Source organism: Symphalangus syndactylus, chromosome 5, assembly GCF_028878055.3.
Source record: "Symphalangus syndactylus isolate Jambi chromosome 5, NHGRI_mSymSyn1-v2.1_pri, whole genome shotgun sequence".
Lineage (NCBI taxonomy): Eukaryota > Metazoa > Chordata > Mammalia > Primates > Hylobatidae > Symphalangus > Symphalangus syndactylus.
The window spans coordinates 24,448,146-24,473,070 of record NC_072427.2 but is presented as its reverse complement, the minus strand read 5'-3'; the positions used below and the strand labels follow the sequence as shown (position 1 = coordinate 24,473,070).

At 44.7% G+C, this 24,925-nt stretch overlaps 1 protein-coding gene across 1 annotated transcript in view; it reads right to left on the bottom strand.

The window, feature by feature from the left end:
* Window positions 1-4,587: 4,587 nt before the first annotated feature.
* The window catches only part of TMC3 (transmembrane channel like 3), a 40,449-nt gene continuing 20,111 nt past the window's right edge, over window positions 4,588-24,925 (bottom strand). Inside the window, exons 10-22 of the mRNA XM_055277459.2 lie at window positions 23,841-23,988; window positions 21,607-21,716; window positions 18,512-18,590; window positions 16,920-17,165; window positions 16,072-16,200; window positions 15,426-15,493; window positions 13,525-13,653; window positions 11,523-11,633; window positions 10,786-10,911; window positions 9,981-10,059; window positions 8,749-8,791; window positions 6,887-7,142; window positions 4,588-5,431 (exon numbers count right to left, since the gene is read on the bottom strand). Coding sequence (XP_055133434.2) covers window positions 4,588-5,431; window positions 6,887-7,142; window positions 8,749-8,791; window positions 9,981-10,059; window positions 10,786-10,911; window positions 11,523-11,633; window positions 13,525-13,653; window positions 15,426-15,493; window positions 16,072-16,200; window positions 16,920-17,165; window positions 18,512-18,590; window positions 21,607-21,716; window positions 23,841-23,988 — 2,368 coding nt within the window. The remainder of the gene's footprint in view (window positions 5,432-6,886; window positions 7,143-8,748; window positions 8,792-9,980; window positions 10,060-10,785; window positions 10,912-11,522; window positions 11,634-13,524; window positions 13,654-15,425; window positions 15,494-16,071; window positions 16,201-16,919; window positions 17,166-18,511; window positions 18,591-21,606; window positions 21,717-23,840; window positions 23,989-24,925) is intronic.

The following is a 24,925-nucleotide window of genomic DNA, read 5'->3' as shown; positions in this document are numbered from 1 at the left end:
AGTGAAAATGAACATGCTCGTCTCTTATGAGCTAGGGATTTCTCTTTTAGGAGGACCGATATTCACTTCTAAGTAAACACTGGCACATGTGTGTGCCAAGAAGATACATCAAGACAGGCATATAAAAGATGTTTGGTGCAACATTATTTTCAGCAGCAAAGAAGTAGAAATGATTACAATGTCCGTCAGTGAAAAAAAGGATCAATATTATGTAGTTTATTCATATGATGAAATACTTTGCTATAATTATGAGTTTGATCTACTTTTTGCTAGAGCTAAAAATATAAGTATGTGCATTAATACATACAGTATAATACTGTTTACTTAAGATGTGCTTACGTATTGTTTGTGGATGCTTATATATATATACTCACACATACAACATATAAAACTATAAACAATTGACCAATTGATGTACTCCAAACTCTTGCTAGTGTGAAGGGAATGAGATTTTGTGTGGGGATTAGAGTAGGCTTTGACTGTATCTGTAATATTTTTTGTATTATTAATAGTAAATGGCTAAATGGAAATAAAATTCCAATTTTGGCAGTTGTTGACCCTCACAGTAGGAATATTGGTGCTTGTCACAGTAGACTTTACACTATTCTATGTCTTTTAAATTTATTTAAATTAAAGACCTAACACAACAGTAAGTGCTAGAGTGCATGTGAGCTGTGTTGTGAACTGGAAAGTGATACTCATACTTTCAACCCTGCGTGTATTTGGCCACTCTCAAATTTTCTTAGGAATGTCTCAGGACCTGCTTGCCCTCAAGTCCTAAAGAAGTACCTCCCCACTCCCACACAGACAACAGTGCTCTCACGGGTGTCTGAAGCAAAGGCCAGCCTTTTCCAAAATATGTTTTAATGTCCCAGGGAGCTTGAGGCCACAATCCCAGACCAAGCACCTGGAAGAGAGGACCATCATCATGAACCTCCCATGAGCACCTCTATCTCAAAAGCACATTTCCATGACGTCGTAGAACATTCAGTCTTAAGCAGACCCATTTCCATGGCATTGTAGAATATTGAAGCTTAAGCAGACTGCAACCTCTTGGATTTGTCATGGCAAGATATTTGAAAATATGTCCACTTAGGCCGGGCGCGGTGGCTCACGCTTGTAATCCCAGCACTTTGGGAGGCCGAGGCAGGTGGATCACGAGGTCAGGAGATCGAGACCACGGTGAAACCCTGTCTCTACTAAAAATACAAAAAAAAATTAGCCAAGTGTGGTGGCGGGCACCTGTAGTCCCAGCTACTCGGAGAGGCTGAGGCAGGAGAATGGCGCGAACCCGGGAGGCGGAGCTTGCGTGAGCCGAGATTGCGCCACTGCACTCCAGCCTGCGTGACAGAGCGAGACTCCGTCTCAAAAAAAAAAAAAAAAAAAAGAAAATATGTCCACTCCTTTTCCTAAATTTCAGGAGAGGTGTTAATCTGCGTGTACTTTTTAAATGGTGGTATTTATACAGACTTTTCTTTCAGTTTAGAATTGTTAATAAATCTTAGACTATAACCCTGTGACCAGGCCATTTGTGATTCATTCATTGGGACAATTCTTTCATTTATTTGTTCACCCATTCACATTCAACAGATGTTTAGTATCTATGGTCAGCCTCCAAGATTGCTGCTCCCTAGTATACATGCCTTATATAATCTTCTTCCCTTGAGTATGCTGGCACTTGTGTATATGATGAGATTTTACTCCCAGATATAGTGAAAGTGAAGTGATTTTGAAGATGTAATGAGATCTCCACTCAGTTAACTCTGAGTTAATCAAAAGAGAGTATGTGGGTGGGCCTGACCTAATCAGATGAGCCCTTTTAAAAAGTGGGTTCAGGCCTTCCCTGGAAGGAAGGAGAGTCAAAGCTGAAGAAACACTCTCTGGCTTTGAAGATGTAAATAGCCATGTTGTGGAGAGGGCCTTGTGGCAGGGAATTGCAGGCAGCCTCTAGGAGTGGAGGACCTCAGTCTTAGGACCTCAAAGAAATGAATTCTGCCAACAATCACCTGAGCTTGGAAGAGGACCTTGAACCTCAAATGGGATGCCAGCTCTGGCAGACACCTGGATTATAGCCTGATGAGACCCTGAGCTCAGGATCCACCTAAGCTGGGCCTGGACTCCTGATCCATGGAAACTGAGATGATAAGTCTGCATTCTTTTAAGCCTACTAAATTTGTTATGCAGTAATAGAAAACGAATACAATATATAAGTGTCAGTGACTGAAGATGCAGAATGAATACAACACCATTCTTGCTCCAAAGACACAATCTGGTGGAGGAGACAAATGTTTAAAAGACACAATTTAGAGTGAAAAGAGTTACGGTAATTTGAATCAGGTTGTGCTCCTGGTTAACCATGGCAGATTGAACACACTGCTGCCCAAACCCTGCAGAATGCCCATAGAAGGATCCAAGGACATCAGCCCATAAAGGTGAAGATAATGTGAAGGGGACAGGGGGCAGGGGGTGTTGGGGGGTGGGGGGAACAGCGCTGTTCTTCCCTCTGGGCTCATTGGCTGGATGGTGTAAACCTGGCATTTTCTGTGGCTGTGATTTCCTTCTCCATTGACTACAGGGAGGAAGCCTGTTGCCAGTAGGAGAAAATGAGGTCAACAAACATAGAAATAGAGCAGAGAGGTGAAAAGAGATTCCTGAGGATGCTTTAATGCCCTGTTTCCAGTTGGGCCTGAGGCTAGCTTGATTCCCATCCTTCCCAGTTAAGCAAACCAGCAAACCTTAGGGATAAATCATGGATTACTTCCAATCTAAGTGTCCTGACTCATTAATACAGATATACTGCCCAGTTAGCAGAGTAAAATAAGTTCTCAATAAATGTTAGTTACTCTTGTCATTACTAAACTGATTATTCATACAAACTAAGCATTGTGTTATCTTTAAGGATGGCCATCTGATTTGGGGTGCTTATTAGAGAAGATGACTTTTGTCTGTTGAAAGACAGCATTGCAATACAAACAGTTCACTTGTATCATTCCAATATCTCAGGTGAGGCTTCAGCAGGCAGGATGAGATAGATATCTCTGGCTTGCTTATGATTTGTGGTCAACCCAAAAGGAGGCAAAGCACTGAGTTTCATTGAAATGATGGCCTGATGTTCTTCTGGATGCAAAGAGCCCCACGGAAACAATCCGCTCATGTGTGGTAGTGTTACAGTGAGTAGCCAGTCAGACACGAGCAGACAGTGGGGGCTCCTGCCAACGAAATGTTGTGGGACAATCAAAGATGGGAGACACTGAACAGAGTGAGTTCAGGAAAGGTCTTTATTAAAAGGTGATCACCTGGCTCAGTAGGACTAGCGTCCAGGAAAGTCTGAACCCTGGACAAAGAAGGCAGCCACCTTTTAAGCAGTCAGTGGCCGGGAGTTACGTGAGGCAGGAAGCGTACTCACAGAAGCGAGAGCAAAGGCAGTTGATCAGTCTTTTACATTTATCTATACTACATGTTCCACATCCCTGGGAAACCATGTTTCTGCATCAACCTTGTAACTTTGCAGCTGCGCTAGGCTGGTGAAGCAGGAAGTCGCTGAGCGTCAAGGAATGTGTAACTAGCAAGTACAGATAAGGCCCGTGGAGCACAGAAGGAAAAACAGGCAGTTAGTATTCTCCTTTAACTTAGACTACGGGGGAGCCACACTACACTTAGTTTTTGAAGGAAAAAGTAAACATTTTTGGTTGTCTTTGATTATGCTTGTAAAATTCATGCATTCCTTCTTCAAAACAACCCCCAGGAATGTCAGGCGACCATCAGGTGATGGTCAGGTGGCTGTTAATTGTCTCTCTAAAATAATAATTGGTCACAGCTGGCACCAGGGAACGACCATCTCCCCAATAGATAGAAAAAATCTGAAACTGGTGATCAGCAGCTTCCCCATAAAAGGTCAGGAGTTGAGCGAGTGGGCTCAAACATGCGCACTAAGAGACAAACTGGAGCAGTCTGCTGGTAAGAACCTCGAGTGAGCATGTGCACAACTCTAGTAAACACACTGCGCATGCTCCCCTCCCAAGCGCTTGCAGGCCACTACTGCGCATGCGGACAGCCCACCCCAAGGGAAGAAAGGGAAGAATCGTGGGGAGAAGTAGCGCAAGACCCCGGAAGCACGCCAACGTGTAAAACCCCAAGTCAAAGGTCAAACAGTGCACTCGATCTCTCAAGTCGCCTGCTTGGTCCTCTACTAAGTATATTTTACGTTCTTTCATTCCTGCCCCAAAGCTTTTCAGTAAACTTTCATGCCTGCTCTAAACTTGCCTCAGTCTCTCCTTCTGTCTTGAGCCCCTCTGCCAAATTCTTTCTTCTGAGGAGGCAGGTATTGAGGTTGCTGCAGATCCGTGATGATTCACTGCTGGTGACATACTTTGGTGCCACCTAACTCGGATACATTTGGCTAACAGTAGCTGTAAAATAGGTATCTGTAGCCCTGTCAGCCTCAGGGCCTCAGCTAGCAGCCGCTGGCCATGCCCCTCAGGTCTCTAACACATGTGTTCACCTCTTTTTCCAGAAAGGGAGATGCCATGTGCTGGCCCAGCACTCTAACAGGGGCCTGACCTCTAGGAACGGGACACTGGAAGAAGCCTAGACATTTGAACAAATCAAGTCATCCAGATCCACGGTCAGCTCCTGCCCTGACTTGGCCTTCCTCCTGCTGGGCTGGTCCACGGACCTCGGGAACCTGCCCTGGCTGTGGGTGACCTGCAAGTACTGGTCAGTGCTGCTGTTCTGCTGGTCACTGCTGGATGCTGCCGACACGGAGTCAGATTCCGTGAGGGATGGCTCGAACCTTGGCTTCCCTCTGGGCTTCAGAGGGGGCTGTGGGTATCGGAAATTCCGGGATCGTGGCTTTTTGGGCACACAGGCTGGCCTCTCAAGGTGACCCTCAAAATCTTCATTCCACGACTTGTAGTGCACCCTCCCCTGGGGCTCGGGAGCCAGGGTCTGACTTTCAGACCTCTCCCCAATATAAAAATGAGGAGCCCGACGGAGGTCTATCAGGGAGCGTGGGGGAAGAGACCATTTGATCCAATCTCTCCTTGGCGTCTCCTCCTCTTCTTCACTCAGCTGTGGGGAGGGAGGCTGGCGGGGGACCCGGGATGCATATTGTCGCACGTTCCTGGGGTACAGCTCCACAATGTCACCTGAAGCATCTATCTTGAAATGTCTTTCTGGCCAGACATTTAGATGTTTTTTCTTGTAAGAGTCACGTTCATTAATGACATAGTATCTGGGGGTGTGGGGCCTGGGACCCTGTGCCAGCAAAGTCGAGGCCTGTGGTCCACAGTTAGAAGGGTTGATTTGCTGAAAGTCTTTTCGGAAAAGAGGTTCTGAGTGTACATCTTCGATGCGCGTTGTAAATGTCATAGGTGTGCGCGATCTGTTCCTGTGAAGGTCACTGGTGCTTGCACACAGACCATGCAGATACCTGTAAGACAGGGGCAGTTAAGTAGCTGTGGCCTTGGTGGTCTCAGAGCCCCACACCTGAGGACTGAGCTGTGAGCAGTTCTCGGAGCATTTTCACTGAGGCTGGTTCCAACTGTTTAATGGGTGTTCTGTGGATTGTGTGCACAGAGACATTTGGGGGACTGGGCTAAACAGTTTACTGCTGGAATTTTCAGAACCCTAAATCAGTGATGTACACGTGAGTCTCCATGAAGAGTGCAGAGCAAGGGGTGTTGTGCTAGTGTATTTCATCACAGAGCCCTCTTTGTGTCAAGAGGCACATAGTGGGACTAGTGTCTGTGAAGCACATGTTAGGAACACAGTTTCTCATCCTTTCTGCTAAGCAGCTGTCTGACTTCTCAAGCACTTCTCTGAATTTCCACTGGTGGGTAGAGGGGAGTTGTACATATTAAACAGTTCTTCCCTGGCCAGGTACAGTGGTTCACACTTGTAATCCCAGAACTTTGGGAGGCCAAGGCAGGTGGATCACTTAAGGTCAGGAGTTTGAGACCAGCCTGGCCAACATGGTGAAACCCGGTCTCTATTGAAAATACAAAAAAAAGCCAGGTGTGATGGCAGATGCCTGTAATCCCAGCTACTCGGGAGGCTGAGGCAGGAGAATTGCTTGAACCTGGGAGGTGGAGGTTGCAGTGGGCTGAGATTGCACCACTGCACTCTAGCCTGGGTGACAAGAGCGAAACTCTTGCCTCAAAAAAAAAAAAAAAAAAAAGTTCTTCCTGATAAAGGCTTGAATCTGTATGGTGGCTGTAGTTTGACCCCTAGTGGCCTCCCAAGGAGTGTTTGAACCCTTTCTCCTTGTCAAGACCCCACAGAGACATGCAGACAGCTCCTTATTTAACAAGACTTCAAGTTCTTTGCTAACTTAGTCATTATCTTTAAAAAAGAGAGCCTCTGTATTTTATCTATATTGCTTTTGCTGTGCTACATTCAGATCAAATATAATTCTGCATATGAGTTTGGGCCACTGCAGTTCTATCCCCTTCATCTTTCCAGGGGTCCTACCTCCATTAAAGAAGGGATCTACTACTTTCTTTGACCACATGTAATGCATAAATGGTCTTGCCAATAACTTGACCAGACTAGAGCTAAAATTTGGAAGATCTTGCCAATAATATGGCCAGTGTGGAACTAAAAAATAAAGTTATTTTCTTAGCCTAGACAAATGTTTATCCTAGGTTGGCTGGAAGGTTTGCTTACAAGTTAAATGGCAGATAACCTAGAAGGAAGAATTTGTCCTGTTCGATAAACTTTCACACCCCCACCCCGCCTCCATTTCTTCTCAGTACCAGCTGTCACAGTCTCCTGACCCATGCCTTCTGGGAGAATTAGAATTTAATGGCCTTGGCCTCCCGAAGCTGCTGAGGCCTTCAAATCTCTCACATTCCAGGTTTTAATCTGTGTTGCAGTGGAGCCTCACCTGTTAGTTTCATGCTCTTGCCTGGATTTGGAGACCCCAGGGAGAGGTGAGCTAGGAGCCCTGTCCCCTGGCCTGGGGCTCTGGGGCATGGACTGTGCGACTGTCTCTATCCTGCCACTCTTGCTGCTCCCTGAGTCAAAATGGGTCACGTTGCCGTTGTTTTGGGGTGTGCCCGAGTGCGCTGAGGACAGCTGGCTGGTAAGATCACTGTCGTTTGGAAGCTTCTTGGTGCTTTCTTCCTGGGTCTGGATTCGGGCTGCAGGGAGAGGGAGGTGTGAGAAGACAAGTGTCACTGAGCAGGTGACACCTTCAGATGAGTTGAGTTGCAAGAGTTTTATGACATCCAAGAGTTGGTCCGCAAACAATTGAGTGCACTTACAAATACACCTAACCAGTGGGCAACAAACATTCTGTATTTCAAATGATTTCATCCCTGAAAGTTGGAGCTGGGAGTGTAGGAGGAATCAAGTGAACACAAGGCTTTACAGTGCTCCATCTGATGCTCCCATGAGGCAAAGCAAGTACTTAACAGCTTTGGGCCTCCAGTTCCTTATCTATTCAATGGAGATAATAAAGCTTACACAACAATTATGATTCTTTGGAAACAGTTCACATGCATTCTGAAAAAAGATGTGGTCTTGAGCTGGAAAATGAACATTGGACAATGCTATTGTTATCCTGAAACAGTCTATGTGGATTCTGGCTTTTGAAGGTGACCTGAACTAAATTTAATTATGCTTAATTGGCAAATAAGCGATGACAATTACAGAGGCATTTTATGGCGTGAGCCACAGCCACTTTCAGTGATCATTATCAATTGTAGGCTTCTCTCTGAAAAGCTGATGGAGCAAGCAAGCATAATCCTTAGGCCTTAGAGCTCTTGCTCAGGCATTTTTCTGGAGAGGAATAGGTCCCTTCCAACTAGTGAAGTATTGCAACAGCTGTGAGAGCTAGCCCCTAGAGCCCTTCTGGGTCCCATTCTCATTCATGTAGGCTGTGCCATGTTAATGGTGCCCAATGAGCCTTCTGGCTCACAGCACTGTGTTAGTGGTCCTGAGAAACAGATCCATCTCCTTTGAGCTGCCCTTGCCCACTTTCTTCCCTTCAGCAGACTTCCACGCCACATGCTTCCATTCTCCCTGCTCTGCAGGGACAGGACAGAACCTAAGGAGGCTCAGGGAAGGGACCTGGGAGGGAACATTGCAAGGAAGAGATGGGCCACGGAGAGGAATTACACAAAAGTGACCCAGATAAAGAGATTCTTCGGGCTTTCATCCACATGAATGTGCTGCTTTTCCTCTCCTACTTCGATACTTCCTTCTGATTTTACACATGTTTTGGGATTATTCATGGGCCTGGATATGATATAAAAATTGAAGATTTAAAACAACATTTACATCCCTAGATTTTATTTTATTGTGCATAGTTACTGATGAAAAAACACAGGTTATCAGGAATTTTTATTGGTAGTATACCGCAAACTACTTTGAATGCCTGTATTTTTAAATGCCCACTAACTGAGACAGCAGATCTCTGCATTTAAAAAAAAATATTAGGACAGGCGCAGTGGCTCACACCTGTAACCCCAGCACTTTGGGAGGCCAAGGTGGTTGGATTATGAGGTCAGGAGTTTGAGACCAGCCTGACCAACATGGTGAAAATATAAAAATTAGCCAGGTGTGATGGCATGCACCTGTAATCCCAGCTACTCAGGAGGCTGAGGCAGGAGAATCACTTGAACCCAGAAGGTGGAGGTTGCAGTGAGCCGAGATCACGCCACTGCACTCCAGGCTGGGCGACAGAGCAGGACTCTGCCTCAAAACAAAACAAAACAACAACAACAACAAAATGGAAATACTCACCTTCTACCATCTGGGCAACCTTTTTCTTATCCTCTGATCTTGCCTAAAATGCAAATGATATGCATGTTTGTTTTGGCTTTGGCAGGAAGCAGTAACAAATATTATTCCTGGGGGAAGAGAAAAAGATTGACATGCCATAGTTCTTACCTTGGACCATGACTGGACTACTATTGCCCCCTATGGATGGTATGCTCTGGGCTCGGGCCTGTTATTTGAGTGGATAAATGCAGATACCTGAGAGCTGAAGTTTTATGCCTAGCCAGTTTTATTTAGGGACAGCTAATTAATAGACCATGTTTAGATTCTGCCCATAATAGTTTACCTGAATGACAAAGAAAAAAATATAGATCAGCAACACTGGAGATGTATGTTTCCACCAAAATGGCCTTTGTAACTCCAGATGAATTTCGAATTAGAAGCTAATATGTGTTTCTTTGCATGAATTGATGTTCATGGGAAGTTTTTCTTTTTTTCTGATAGAAATGGAAGGAGTTTTTTTGCATGGGGGAGGTCAGTGAGGCATCTGGGGTGCCAAATTTAAGGAGGCACTTATTTTCAGGGTTGTGAAAGGACAGAGTCAGCATTACGCTTACAGAGCCTCCTTAAATGTGGTGCTTTGGGAGCCTCACTGGCCTCATCCAAGTCCTGGGATCCTTCCTCGGGGTCTGGAGGACGCAGGGCACTAAGGGAACACCTGGGTTATGCGGAGGAGGAGAAATTGTGGAAGTTTTGGGAGTGTGTGTCTCCCTGGGACTGCTCTGAGAGATAGAGTTTGAGCCCCACGGAGAGAAGGTAATGACAGCCACATCTAAAGGATATGAAAGAGGTGAGGCTTTAGGGACAAACAGTGCTGCTGGGCTCAGATGCCCAAGTTGACAAGGATTGGGAAGGGGCCCTTTCCCTTACCAATCTACCAGAGCTCACAGAAGTACCCGGCACACTGAGGGCTTGGTGTGGTCACAGGAGGGGCACTGAAAGGCTCGAGGCAGCAGCAAGGCCCCTTGAGGAGGAAGAAAAACAGGAGCAGGCTTCTTCCTAGCAAAGGTGAGCCATCCCTGGGTATCCTTAGAAATAACTCTTGGACATCTGGGGATTGGTGGCCTTGCACCATAGTGGGTGGCCAAGAGTCACAGAACCTTGAAGATGTGACCTCACTTGTATTCCCACGCTGGCGAGATCTCAGTCATGTGGTTGACACATATTCGTAATAGCAAAGTTCATGAAATACTTACGTTTTGGATCTGCATTTTGAGCTGGTGGTTGCTGAGCTTTAGAGACCGTGCGATGCTCTGGAGATAATAGATGAGCATGCTAGGACAGAACAACACAGGACAATGATTGGACTGCAACTCGCTTTTCTGCTTTTCAGACCACATTCCCTGCAGACAGTTGGCAGGAATGAGAGGCTCCCAGGCCAGATGCGGGCTACCCACTGACCCTCCACTATGGACAAAATGTATCAGCAAATTCTCAAGCCAGTGAGCACTGGGAAGGAGCTGCTTTTATTTTCTTTTCCTGGCTTTCCACAGCACCCTCGTTGACCTGGAATTCTGCACTGGTGATAGCAATAAGGAAGACCTGAAAATGGGGGAGAAATTTTGCAGTCTATCAAGCTATGAGTACAGGATCCGCTCACTTTTTTTTTTTTCCTTTAAACCAAAACAAGCCAAAGCTACTCAGCTGAGTTGTGAAATTCCTTTTCAGGATTATTTAAGTTTCTAGAAAATGATAATGGCATTCAGCCCCATTCTAGTGATCACAGTAATTGACCAAATGGTGTTGATGGATCAATAACCACCTCAATGGCAATGGAGTGCTCCCTCACCGCCCCTCGCTGAGACCCAGTGGCTGTGTCTCCATGGCACTGTGCCTCATGTGCCTCTGGTGGTGACTCAGAGTCCCTGTTGAGATCATCAGGCTCTAAGCCTAAGTGATTTTTGAATGAACTAATAAATGTTATATAATTATTGGAAAGCAGCGTTTTCTTGTTGCCAAACACACAGAAGTCCCTCCAAAGCTGGCAGGTGTGGTACTCACAAAAGCAGGAGTACCGCGGGCAGGATGACCACAGGGCTACTGATGTGCCCAACCACGGAGCCAAACCACACGGGAAAGTCTTTCTCAATCGTTTCTGACACAATGTCGTAAATTTTCTCTTGTCCACTGTGAGAAAGAAAAACATAACTCCAGATTTTATTGCTCTTGGCAGAAAGATGCTGCAAGACATCAGAAAATGGCTGGATGCCTGGAGGCCAATTCATAACATTCCTCAAATGACTTCATATCTAATTAATATGGAGGTGGAAGATGGGGTCATGAATCACATTGCATGTATGTGTGTGTTCTAATCGTGTACACTAAGGTAGACTAAATATTACATGTTGTAACAAAGCTGACTTGAATGCTAGATGAAGATACTAGAGGGTTTTGCTTGAATACAGCTGGATAATATAGGAAAAAAGTGCTGTGCACTGTGTTTTAATAAAAGCTTTCTGTGTTTTGACCAGGTAGAATGTCCTCTAGCACAGAGCAATGCTGTTTCTCTTTTTCACTTTAAAAGGATTATGTTTTTTTAACATGAGCACAGAGATGATTATACTAAGGGCAGCCTTCTATTAAGGAAAGAGCACTGGTCTTGGATTTAAAACATGTGGGTTTGCAATCTTTCTATCCTGTTTACCTGCTCTGTGAGCTTGGAGGATAATTCAGTTCAATGTGATTTAATTCCCTTACAGCTGTCAGTCGCTCCAGGCAGAGCTGGGAACGAAACTTACCTGAATGGCCCACAGTTTAGAGATGGCTTGTATCGGACAATAGCAAAAATGGTTGGCAGCATGCACAGAAACAGCATAAACAGGAGCATTGCCAAGTAGAAGTTGTTGGATCTGCAGATAAATCAGATGTCATGCATTAAGTTCACTCCATAGCCAGTTGCCAGGGTTGCATATGCCCAAAGAGCTGCCACAGAAACGGTTGCCCTGACTCTTTGCAAACAAAATCCTCCTGTCAGGGTTACCTATGAATGGATCTGTCATAGGGTCACATGCAGCTTAGAAACTTAGAAATCAGCATTCAAAGGAACTTCAGAGATCTCCCACCCAACCTGTTCATCTAATAACATTTGCTGAGCACCTGTTCACCTTAAACCATGAGGTTGGTGAACTCACCCTGGCACCCAGGAGTTCCACACTGTAAACTCAATTTATGGAAAAATCTTAGAAGCATTGCCATCCATCTGGGTCCTTACCTAATGGTTCCCTCTCCTATTCCCAGGCTTGAACTTGTCTCTTACGGCTCGGGATGGTTTGGTGCTTTTGTTTATGATTCCTGACTCTCTCACTTGGGTGTGATTTGCACGCAACCTCTTATCCACTCTGCATGTGGCTGCCCAGGGTATGTGTTCTGCCTGATTAAGCCCTGGTCTCTGAGCCCTAAGCTAGTGTCAGGGAGTTTGGATGCCCAGGGCTCCCCTGAGGGCAGCTTAGACCTGTTTGGTGTGCAAGGCCCTGTACACAGTTCAGAAAAGAGAATGAGGGGTCAATCTAGTTACTTTCAACTAGTACTCTCTGTTGGTCTGATTCTCTGTCTCTCTCTCTCTCATGAAAAAAACTTGACTAAAAGAATAGAAAATTTCAGAGACCACAGAATGTAGTAAGAGAGTGATAGGTTGTGAAACTTCTTTCTCTATCCACAGACACACATACATACATATAATAAATATACATACACATATATACAACCTATATAAATATATCAAAACATATCTCTGAATGTATTAATATATGTGTACTATCATCAGATAAAATGTAAATGCATTGTCAAGTAGGTCATGAGCAAAAAGTTTGAAAGCCACTGATATAGACACACATAACCATTATGTCAAAGTAAAATAACTGAATCAAAGTATGTAGAATGTGTTATGAATTCACCAAAATGGCTACAATTAAAACAGATAAAAGAATAAGTGTTGGCAAGGTTATAGAACAACTGGAACTCTCATATAATGCTGCTAGACATGTAAAATGGGGTGTTCATTTTAGAAAACTTTTTTGTGCTATTTGCTAAAGGTGAACATATGCATGCCCTGTGTCCCAGCAATTGCATTCCAAGGTATATATGCAACAAAATACTTAGGATGTTCAAGGCAGCATTACTCATTATGGGTAACAGCTGGAAGCAATCTACATGCCTGTCAACAGGAGCCAGGATAAAGAAATTGGGGTATATTTTCTCAGCGAGGTGAATCTCACAGACACAATGTTGAGTGTAAGCAGTTGAGCACAAAGGAGCACATACCGTGTGTGTGTGATTACGTTTACATCAAGTAAAAGCCAGGCAAGCCTAATTATGCCATTAGAAGTTGGCAGTGATTAGAATGACATGCAAGTCGGCATGCTCTGGGTGCCATTTGTGTTTTGTTTTTTGATCTGAGTGCCTTGTGTTCAGTTTTTGAAAACTCATCAAGCTAAACATTTATGATTTGTGTACTTTTTTCTAAAGGATTATTAAACTTTGGCAAAACATTTTAAAAGTGTCATGAGTTCAAGAGGAGTAACGATTCATTTAAAGAGTAAGACATTGGAAATGGCTCTTGGAGGAGATAAAATTGGAGGACAGGCAAGATTTTGACAGGAAGAGAGTTGGGGGGACCCCTTGCTAGAGGACCCCTGTGTAAGGCAGGCATGGATTTTATATATATATATATATATATATATGTATATATATATATATATATATATCTGATCAGTTATCTGCATGATCAGATCTTATTCTTACCTTGAGGCTCGAAATACTTGCTGGTGGGGCACATTGCAGGTCAGCACAGCCCAGCTCCTCAGGTACATGAGCCCAATGAGTTTGAGAACGTTGAATGCTGGGAGACATGGGGAGAAGAAGGCCCCCATCCTGGAACCACGAGGAAGGCCAGTTTGCATGTGTTCTCTTCCAGCCTGTCTCCCAGGACTGTGGAAGCCCCATGCAGGAACATGGTTCTGAGACTTTGGGGGTTACACCCTATGCTTAAAGAACTGGAAAAGCCCCTGAAGTCCCGAGACCACGACCCTCCACCTTCTAAAGATAAGACAAGTCACTGAAGGTGGGTATTGATCCTATTTTAAAATATTACATTTGCAAAGGACAACTGTTTGTCTCTCTTTTCACAGCTGAGCAAAGGAAAAAGGAGGCAAATAATGGATAACTACTGTTTAGGGCCAGCTCCTGTTTTTGCTTGTCTATGATGAGGACTGTGTTAATAAATTACTGCCTTTCAGGTTTAATCAACATATGTTGAGCACCTAGTTTTGCTGGATATAGCATTAAGCATCCTCACACATTTCAGTTTGTTTACTCTTCTGCAATAGTGAGAGGAGAGGTAAATATCCAGTTGATAGACAACAAGGGCAGATATGGGGAAAGCAAAGACATGTTGCTAAGGCTGACCCTATATCATCCAAACCTGGGAGATTTGGGGAATGAAAGAACTGAGCCCAAAGGCAAGAACCAGATCATCCCAGGGAAGCTGGGACTTATGGTCACCCTGAAAAGAAATGTCAACTAGGCGACAAAACCCATGTCTTCAGACTTAAGTCTAAATCAGTTTATATTGAATACGGATTCAATCTAATACTTGTGGAATTTGGATTTAGTGGTATGAAAATAAACATAGACATAAGAATATGTTTCATAAGTAAAATGTTTCTAACAAGAAATGTTCAGTTGTCATTATCTGTTGGATGTTAGGTAAGACACTTAGCTTCTCGGCACTTCAGTATTCTCATCTTTAAAAAGGGGAAAATAAAAGTAGTTACTTCAGGGTTTACTATAAGGATTAAATCAGTTACTACTGATACAGTGTATCAAGTAGAAAAGCACTTGATATCTAGCACTATTAAATAAATGTCACATATTATTTTCAATACTGTATTTGTAAAGATATTTTGCAAAATACAGTGGACTCTAAGAATTTGACAGGAGGCATATTACTTTGTACCTCTCAGTTGCCATGTATTTTACTGAATGATTATGAAGAGAGTGTTTTCTGGATGTATGGAATGTCCCAAGTTCTTCTTTTTTGTTTGTTTGTTTGTTTGCTTGTGTTTTAACAAATAGCACTATTCTGGTCCAGCAGGTAAAATCAGCTCCTCAGTGTCTCCAAGGACAGGATTGCCGTGGCCTGGGAGGTGCCATGGGTGAACAGACTTCCCTATTTCCTGCCTCCCCAAGGGTGGGTCTGCAGTCTAGGGGATGGCTGTGCTCCTGGGCCCAGTGTCTACGTGAAAATTAGGAAGAAATGGAGGGAGGGTGGCGAGCGAGGACAGACTGGCCAAGGTGCCCCGCAGCCACTCCTGAAGTCCTCACTAAGGAGAAGTAGCCTCTCCTCCCAGCCGTCCCCCAGTCCTCCCTAAGAGTGTATTCTACCGGTTTCTGTGCAGATTTTTTTCGGCTGTGACCAATAGTAGCTTAAACATGGATTATTTTCTTTTTAATTTCTTCCTGCAAAATTCTTAGGAAACCGTTAATAAAAGTAACATACATGTGAAATAATTCTCTTGGAAACATCCCTTCTTAATGCTTATATAACTGTGTTTATTATGGTCGTGTCCCATCCAGACTAAGTAAATTAAAATCTTAGCCCAGATGAGATGTAAGCAAAGGCAAGAAGAAATTTTGATACCTACCAAATCATTCCTTGGTTGTAGACTAAATGTAGCACATTCTCAGCTATTTTGAATTCTCCATATTCAGGCTACAAGAGAAAATAAACTTATGCATTAAACAAGTTCCAAAGTTCTTTGCATGAACCAATTAATTACAGACACCTATATAGACTTTTTTGCTCTTATGAGCACTTAGAGATCAGTGCTTGTGGGGCCATCCCAGCAAATGGTAAATGTTAAGAAAGGGGTGGGGCTGGGCATTGTAGCTTATGCCTGTAATCCCAGCACTTCAGGAGGCTGAGGCAGGAGGATCACTTGAAGTCAGGAGTTCGAGGTCAGCCTGGGCAACATAGTGAGACCTCATCTCTACAAAAAATTTTTAAAACTAGCTGGGCATGGTGGCATGTGCCTATAGTCCCAGCTACTCAGGAGGCTGAGGCAGGAGGATCGCTTGAGTAAGACCCTGTCTCAAAAAATACAAAAAACAGACAAAAAAAAAAAAAAAAAGGAAGTAGAAGCTCAGCTTTCTGTACCCGTCTCCTCTTCCCACTTGTATTCTCTTTCCATGTGTCCCCCTCAACTATGCTGGACTGTTTCCCAGCCACAGCATGAGAGAGGATAGATTTGGCCATGTAAACTTTCCCAACAGACACAGCATTTTACTTACAAACTTGCTTTCCAGATCCCAACACCAGTAGTCACTTAAGTACCGCACGAAAAGTCCTCGGAAGAAGTCTATGAGCAGAATGCTCGCCACGGTGAAGAGCATGTCAATGATGGAGAGCTTCAGCATCTCCTGAAACACAGGGTGTCCCTGGATGCCACCATGCCCCACCCTTCCCACAGTCACTCTTCCTTCAGGGTGCTCCTAATCTCTGTTCATTCCTGTGGGCCCCAGCCAGTGGGCCCCTCCAATGGCAACTTCATTCCTCATCTTTGTAAGTTCAGTGGGCAGAGGACTGCGCTTCTGGTACATAATGGGTGCTCAATAAATATTAGGTAATTTGAATTCGAATTTTGATATCTGAGGCCAGCATCACATGAAACTAGGAAAGAATCTAAGGTCTGTGGTTCTGAGCTGCAGGAGACTCGAGGCCAGTGACTCATTTCCATGGGATAATACCCTGGGGTTGAGGTTCTCTGTACATGGTTAAGGGTGCAGATTTTGGAGCAGATTACTGGGTTCAGGACTTCATTCTGCTCTTTACTATCTGTGTCCTTGGGCAAGTACTTAACCACTGTGCCTCAGTTGCCTCATCTGTGCCTATAAGGGTGACAATAATAGGACTCTTATGAGGACCAAGCATTTAGAACAGGACCCAGCACATGGTCAATATTGCCTGAGTCTTTGTACTGATTATTTTTCTTTTTTAATTTTGAGGCTTGGAAAATTATAAACCTCACTGAACTTTTCTTTCTTTTTTCTATAAGATGGGGCAGTGACAGCTCAGAGAGTTGCTGGGGTTAAGTGATGAGATGGATATGACAGAGCTTTGTAAGGGTAAAGAGAACCACCTGACCAACGTATGTCTCCCAGCACTGGTCTTGTGGACTCTGAGTGTAGAGGCTAGTCTTGTTGGCCTTTATGAGAGGCATGGTGTAAGCTGAAATGCTGGTCTCTTCCAAGGCCCATGTGTTGTTTCTCCTGAGCCCCATTCCAGGCCGAGATGTGGACCATTTCTCTTCTTCAGGGGCTGTCCTGGTTGCAAAGAAGGTGGTGAAATCTATCCAATGACTTGTATTATTTTTGGTAGCCATTTCCTGGGGAGAGAGAGAGGGAGGGAAGGAAGGGAGAAAGAAAAATGGCCGTCCACATATTTGTAAATGAGAATCCATCATGGACCCCAGGGGTGTCATTGCATTGCTTGGGAGTAATCATTCATCCTCTTTCTCTTTCTAGACTACCACTTGACTAGAGTTGGCCCCAATAAGGTAACACAGAGGTGTAATGGATAGTATTTATTCGTCCCTAGTAAGGGTCAGAAACTGTTTTAGGTAACACATGTTAACTCTACTTATCCTCACAAGAGCTTTAGATAAGGATTATTACCCCATGTTGAGATGAAGAGATTGAAACTCACTGAGTTGAAGCCTAATGCTCAAGGTCACGCTGCTAGTAAGTGTCAGGTAAAGACCCAGGTCTATGTAACCTCAAAGCCCCGATGCAGAAAAATGACTCTCTGTGGCCTCATCTACCTGTAAGCCTTGAAATTTGATGTTAGTGTGATATGCCTTGGGCAAACAACTCTAAAAGAGCACCCACTCTCTTCCTCCCTTTCCTCCACCATTCAGGATATCCTTATAGGTGGGGAAGGTTGAAAGTGGACATCAGGCTGGGCGTAATGCCTCACACCTGTAATCCCAGCACTTTGGGAGGTCGAGGCAGGGGAATCGCTTGAGCCCAGGAGTTTGAGACCAGCCTGAGCAACATGGTGAAACCCCATCTCTATAAAAACAAAAACAAAACCAAAAAAGCCAGATGCGGTGGCACGCAGCTCTAGATCCAGCTACTCTGGAGGCTGAGATGGAAGTATCACTTGAGCCCAGGGAGGTTGAGGCTGCAGTGAGCAGTGATTGTGCCACTGCACTCCAGCCTGGGCAACAAAGCGAGACCCTGTCTCAAAAAAGAAAAAAAAAGGTGGACACCAAAGCTACTCTAGGTTGGGAGCAGATACTCCTGCTGGGCTGGGATAGTAAGTCCACTCTGAACTGTTCCCCATGAAATGATTATTCTGTCCTGACTTTCTAAGCGAGTCTCATGGCCTGCTGCTCTTCCTGTGATTGTTTGCAATAGCTGTTGATAGCCTTTTCCTGATGGGATTCAAAGAGATGGGGTAGTATGATACAAAGAGTCAAAAATTCTGGAGTTCTCATCCCAGCACCATCACTTACTAGCCAGGCACTGTGGCCTGAGTTTCTTTATCTGAGAAACAGGGATAATTTTTCTCTTCTTACCTTGAGAAGACTCCAGCAAAGTCAAGTTTTGCACATGATTATGGAGTACAAGTATAAGCAGTGATCCTGTCCACGATCATGACCCTGGTGTTGGGAGGAGGTAGCAGGGAGGGCAGAGGTGGGGCAGGCAGCTATCTGGGATGGGCACTCACCTCAATGCTCATGCTGTTAACTTTGTCCAGGAGAGCAATGATCAGGCTGTAGAGATTTCCCAGATACAACACAAGGACCCTGAAAGCCACAAGCCCACCTTGAGAAACAAGACCATGGCACACAAGTCCATAGTTCTAGAGCCCCTACATGGTTCTAGAGACTGTCATGGATATATTAAGGCAGTGCCTTCCACACTTGGTTTCCTCTAGAATCACCCTGAGGGCATTTTTAAAAAGACAGAATTCCAGAATCTACCCTTAGTAGGTCTGGAAGGGGTCTGGAAATTGTTTTACAGCCTTTCCAGGTGATTCTGCTATAGCCCATCCTTGGATCCGTACTTTACAAACACTAGTGTAGCAGAAAGTGTGAGTTTAGGAAGTGGGGCCCTAACGTGTGGTTTATGAGTCATGCTTTCTGGTTTATGAATTGATTTCCCATGCATTATCTCATTTGATCCTCACAACAGCTCTGTAATAATCCCCACGTAAGGGACAAGTGTATTGAAGCGCAGAGGGAGCTAAGTCACCAGCTCAAGTTCACACAATTAAAAAGCAGCAGAATGCAATTTTAGGACCCCAATGCTCTGCTTCTGAAATACAGGCTGGACCCCTCAGAAGCACTGAAAAGCTGTGGGTACAGCTACACCCTGTTAGCCACTGGGAGTGAATGGAACCTGCCAGCAACAGTCTGGATCAGCCAATGATCAAAGACTTGATGTCAGCTTCCCCAGTGCTGGAAGGTTTGGGAAACACATCATGGAATTTCCCAGGATGAAGCCTTGGGTCTTACTGGAAACCTGTCTGGGAAAATAAAGTGAGAAAGGAAACGACAGGTTTATACACACTTCAATGAGACAACACTTAGCCCTTGGAGAAAAATGAAGCCAATTGATGAGAGAATCGTGAAACCAATTGAGAAAGTTGGTGGGAAAGCATCTTTATCTTGAGGAAAGACTCCAAGTTGAAACCATCCCCCCAGGCCTTCCGCATCTCCTCAAGTATAAAGTTGACCACCCGTGTGCAGGCAGTGGGCAGAGAAACAGGAAAGTGGCATCTCCAGGGGACAGCATTGTAACTCACATGGGCTCTCCCTCTGAATTGAGGCAGGATTCCCGTGGGCACAGTGCATTTACAGTACTGAGTACAAGGCAAGCCTCTCAGTGTGTGTTCAGTAAGTGTTGGCCAAAGGAAGGATTGAATGCATTTCCTCTCCTGCTGTCTTGGCATTACCATCACTCTGTGCCTTGGATAGAAGGTAACATAGTCTGCTGGTGAGTTATGGAACTGAAATAGTATGTCTTATGCTTATTACCAGAATTAGCCCTAATTTGTCTGGGGGAAGTCTCTGATGCCTCTGTTTCTCTAGTTTTCAACATGAATAATGAGGCCAATTTATATAATAGCATTGCCTTTAGACCAAATGCAATAATGGAATTGATTCCACCCAATACTTGCTAGTGAGGAAGGAGCTTCTCTCTTGCAGGTCAAAAGACGTGTTGGGTGGAGCAGAAAGAACCAGGAATAGGAGCCAGGGGGCTGAGAGGCTCATCCCAGATCTACCCTGGGCCATGAAGGTTTGACCAACTCCATGCTCTTCCTAGTCATGTTTTCTCTCTTTGAAATGACAGTTGAATTTCAGGGGTTGGAAATTATGGCCCTCAAACCAAACCGTACCCTTGCCTATTTTTGTCAGTAAAGTTGTATTGGAACATGGCCACACCTGTTCATTGCCATATGGTCTGTGGCTGCTTTCATGCTAGAACCTTAGAGTTGAGTAGTGGTGATAGAGACTGTGTGACCCACAAAACCACAAAATTTACTATCTAGTTCTCTTCGGGAGATGTTTGCCAATTCCTGAATGAGAGCAAATCTTCCCAAAGTGGTCTGTGGCAAATTAGTTCTGTAGAATGTTATTAGGTGTTACAAGAGGAAACGGGGAGAAACCAGTGTAGACAGGGTGAAGGTGGGAGCAGGTAAGCAGGGCTCTCACTGCCTCCCTCTGCCACATTCAGTTTAACAATGCCTCACCCAGCCCTACAGTAGCTAAATTTGTAGATGAAGAGACCATACTCCAGGGAGGACAGGCAAATTTTTCAGGAAAATACTGATAAAGCCAGTGCTCAAAATGAGTGTGGCTGTTCTGACTCCCACAGAAGGTGTCCCAGGACGTCCCCTCAGGTGCATCAGCCTACTCTTGCTCAGGTCTTCCTCAACCACCTGCTGTCACAGCCACTGACCGTCCTAGCAAAGCTTCCAGGCATATCTACAAGGAACTCTTTGAGTCTGTACTTTGGGGGAACTGTTCACAAAGCATTGACTGTTCTTCTTGCATTAGAAAAACAACATGGGTCCCTCTCACCACTCAGAGTTAAACCACGGGGAAAACAGGACAGTGGGGAAAACCAGACACACTGCCAGTCCTCTTCCTGGTTCCCTTTTGTTCATTGTTTGTTTGTTTGAGACGGAGTTTCGCTTTTGTTGCCCAGATTGGAGTGCAGTGGCGTGATCTTGGCTCACCACAACCTTGACTCAACCTCTGCCAAGCGATTCTCCTGCCTCAGCCTCCCGAGTAGCTGGGATTATAGGCATGCGCCACCACGCCCAGCTATTTTTTATTTTATTTTATTTTATTTTTTTTAGTAGAGACAGGGTTTCTCCATGTTGATCAGGCTGGTCTTGAACTCCTGACCTCAGGTGATCCACCCGCCTCGGCCTCCCAGAGTGCTGGGATTACAGGCATGAGCCACCACGCCCGACCCTTGGTTCCCTTTTGTGTCCTCTTTTTCTGCCTGTTCTTCCTTTTTTCCTTTCCCTTCTCCTCCTCCTCCTCCTCTTCCTCTTCTTCATTCCTTTTCATCCATTTCTCCTACCCTTGTCATCCTGGTCCTCCTCCTCCCTTCCTCCTCCTCTTCCCCTGGTTCCTCACCTATCCATCCTCAGGTTATGCTTTTCTTGAGTTGCATCCATAGGTAAAGTTCTGGGCTGATTGTCTGAGAGAAAAGAAGCAAGCCCTGGCTCTTGAGGCACTTACATTTCCACTGTGGGTGGGCACATGGGTGAGCCACAGGTGGCATTTCTGGGCAGGACTATCGTACCTTGCAAGCTGGAAGCGCAGTGTGGTCCTGGGGTGGTACATCTCTAAGGCAGCAATGAGGTCAAAGGCTGATGGTGCTATCATGGTGACGAGGGAGACTACCACACTGACCTGCTGAGAGAGCACATGCCAGGGCCAGGCATTCCCAGGACCCCCTACCAAGCCTCGCCATGTGCATTTGATCTCTTTCCCTAATATTGGATCAGTGGGTATCCACAGGGTCCTTGGATCCTCCATGGAAAATCCCCCCAAATCTCTGCTAATTAGCTTTTTTCAAAAGGCGGCCACCACTTTATCATGGCCTTTTTTTTTTTTTTTTTTGAACTCTCCTTAAATGTTCTGAGGACACTCATACATGCCATTTGGGATTCACTAGGCCAGGTGCGGTGGCTCACACCCAACACTTTGGGAGGCTTGTGAAGCTGAGGCAGGAGAATCGCTTGAGGGCCAGGCATTCAAGACCAGCCTGGGCAACATAGCAAGAACCCATCTCTACCAAAAAAAAAAAAAAGCTAGCACATGCCTATGGTCCCAACTCGTTGGGAGGCTGAGGCAGGAGAATTGCTTGAGGCCAGGCATTCAAGACCAACCTGGGCAACACAGCAAGACCCCATCTCTACCGAAAAAAAAGAAGTGGCACATGCCTATGGTCCCAGCTTGTTGGGAAACTGTGGCAGAAGAATTTCTTGAGCCCAGAAGTTCGAGGCTGCTGTGACCTGTGATTGGATCACTGCACTCCAGCCTGGGCAACAGAGTGAAACCTTGACTCAAAAAACAAAAAGGATTCACTAGCATTTCTGCCACATTTTCCCCAATTACCATCTCACAGTATTTATACTTCCCTGACCTTGGATGGAAGACGGAAATAACTGCAACTATTACCAATAGAAAAGGCAAGCCTGAGAGTTAATGTAATATTCTTTCTGTACATGGAAGATTAATTATCTAGAGAATTATGCCTGGCTTTTGTTTCTCTGTACTTAGAGCAGAAGAAAGAGGAGTTTTAGCTGGTACAGAAGATGTTTGAGATAAAATAAGAAATAATTTCTGAATATATCTTTAAAAATCATATTTCTATCTGTAAACATACAAGCTCACAGTAACTCAATTGGCATAAAATAGAGGCATGGGAAAAGATTATCTAGGGTAGACTTAGATTTTGATAAATTACTGTACATTGATAAATATGCACACAGTAAATTGATGACCATCTTACACACCTTTCTTTTTAAATCCCCACAGGGGGTAATAATTTTCATAGAAATGGTCGGAGAGGTGCTTTTTATGCTATTTCTGCCTTTCAAATCTGTATAGATAAATTGGGCCAACCTTTCAGGACAATGGTCTTAAAATGAATATTTACAATTCCAAAATTGTTCTTAACCGTTCACTTGGTGATTTTCTATTTATGGGAATAACACAATGGGGGTTGGAGGGGAGAATGATTGTTTAAAAAACAAACCATTTGTGTAGAGCTGGTTCTGGAAGCATTATTTGTCATTTAGATATTCAGAAACTACCTAAATATTCACGAATGGCACCTGGTCAACTTTAATCCATACTACGGAAGAAGTGCAGTTGTTAATTCCAGTCTGCAGGAATGTGGAATATGGATGTGAAGAAACAGATGTGCAAAAGGCAAAACACAGTCGGTGAGGCTCAAAGCTAGAGAACGGTGTGAATGCTTGAAGGTGTTTTTGAATCAAACTCTTTCCCAAAGAAGACGAATAAAATTGCCAAGTCCTATTGCTGCCTCTCTGGCTCAAAGTCCTTATAGTCAATGCTCTAGGACAAGAGGACTAAAGTTTTTCCCTAGAGATATTCCCACCTAACTTACATAAGGAACAGAGAGGCAGGGTAGTTTTCTGTCTCTCTCTCTCTCTCGTTTTTTTTTTATTTGTTTGTTTTTTGAGACAGAGTCTCGCTCTGTTGCCCACACTGGGGTGCAGTGGCGTGATCTTGGCTCACTGCAGCCTCCGTCGCCTGGGTTCAAGCGATTCTCCTGCCTCAAGCCTCCTGAGTAGCTGGGACTACAGGTGTGCACCACCACACCCGGCTAATTTTTGTGATTTTGGTAGAGATGGGGTTTCATCATGTTGGCCAGGCTGGGCTGGAACTCCTGACCTCAAGTGATGCACCTGCCCTGGCCTCCCGAAGTGCTGGGATTACAGGCATGAGCCACCGTGCCCAGCTGTGTCTCTTTTCTAGGGTGCTGCAGGAAATGGCAGTGGGTACCTCATTCTTTTCCCAAAGTGTCAGCTCCTTCTTCGACTGCTCCAGCTTCTGGGACCGGTCCACCACAAAGTAGATGAGATAAATGCTCCCAGCCAGTGAGAGAAGCACCAGGATGTTGGCAATAATCCTCAGGCAGATGGTCACTGCCCTGGGGAGAGAAGCAGGCATGAGAACGGTACACAGGGTCCTGCTCACAGCACCACGATACAAAGACAACACTACTTGGGGACTGGAACACATCCATTGCCAAGAGGATTCTCTGCCCTGAAGCATCAGTGCTCTTCCAGCCCACCCCACCCAGCACCCTAGAATTCCTCATTTCCTAAGAGATCAACAACCAGTCATAAATTCAACCAGCCTGCATCAGTGGGGCTTAAAACAAACAGACGAACAAATAAACGCCTCTGGTTTTAGAGTCAGGGTATTTGAGTTTCAGTTCTAGCTTCACTACTTAAAATTGGAGTATGCACATTAAAGATATAGGAATTCAAGTAAATGTGTCCAGCAGAGGGAGGGAGGAAGGAAGGCAGGGAGGAAGGGAGTACACATGATTCTGCATGTCATCCCATATGATGAATCTGACATTGTAGTCATGTGCCGCATAATGGCATTTTGGTCAATGATGGACTGCTTATATGACAGTGGTTCCATAGGATTATACTGGAGCTGAAAAATTCCTATGGCCTAGGACATTGTAGCATGATGCATTGCACGTTTGTAGTCATGCTGGTGTAAACAAGCCTGCTGCACTGCCAGTTGTATAAAAGTATAGTACATACAATTATGTACAGTACATATTTGATATTGATATTAAATGACTGTTACTGGCTTATGTATTTACTATATTTTTAAAATCATTATTTTAGGGTATACTTCTGCTTATTTAAAACAAAATGTTAACTGTAAAACAGCCTCAGGCAGGTCCTTCAGGAGGCATCCAGGGTAAGGCACTGTTACCGTAAGAGATGACACCTCCGTGCGTGTTATTGCCCCTGAAGACCTTCCAGTGGGACAAGATGTGGAGGTGGAAGGCAGTGATAGTGATTATCCTGACCCCGTGCAGGCCTAGGCTAATGTGTGTGTTA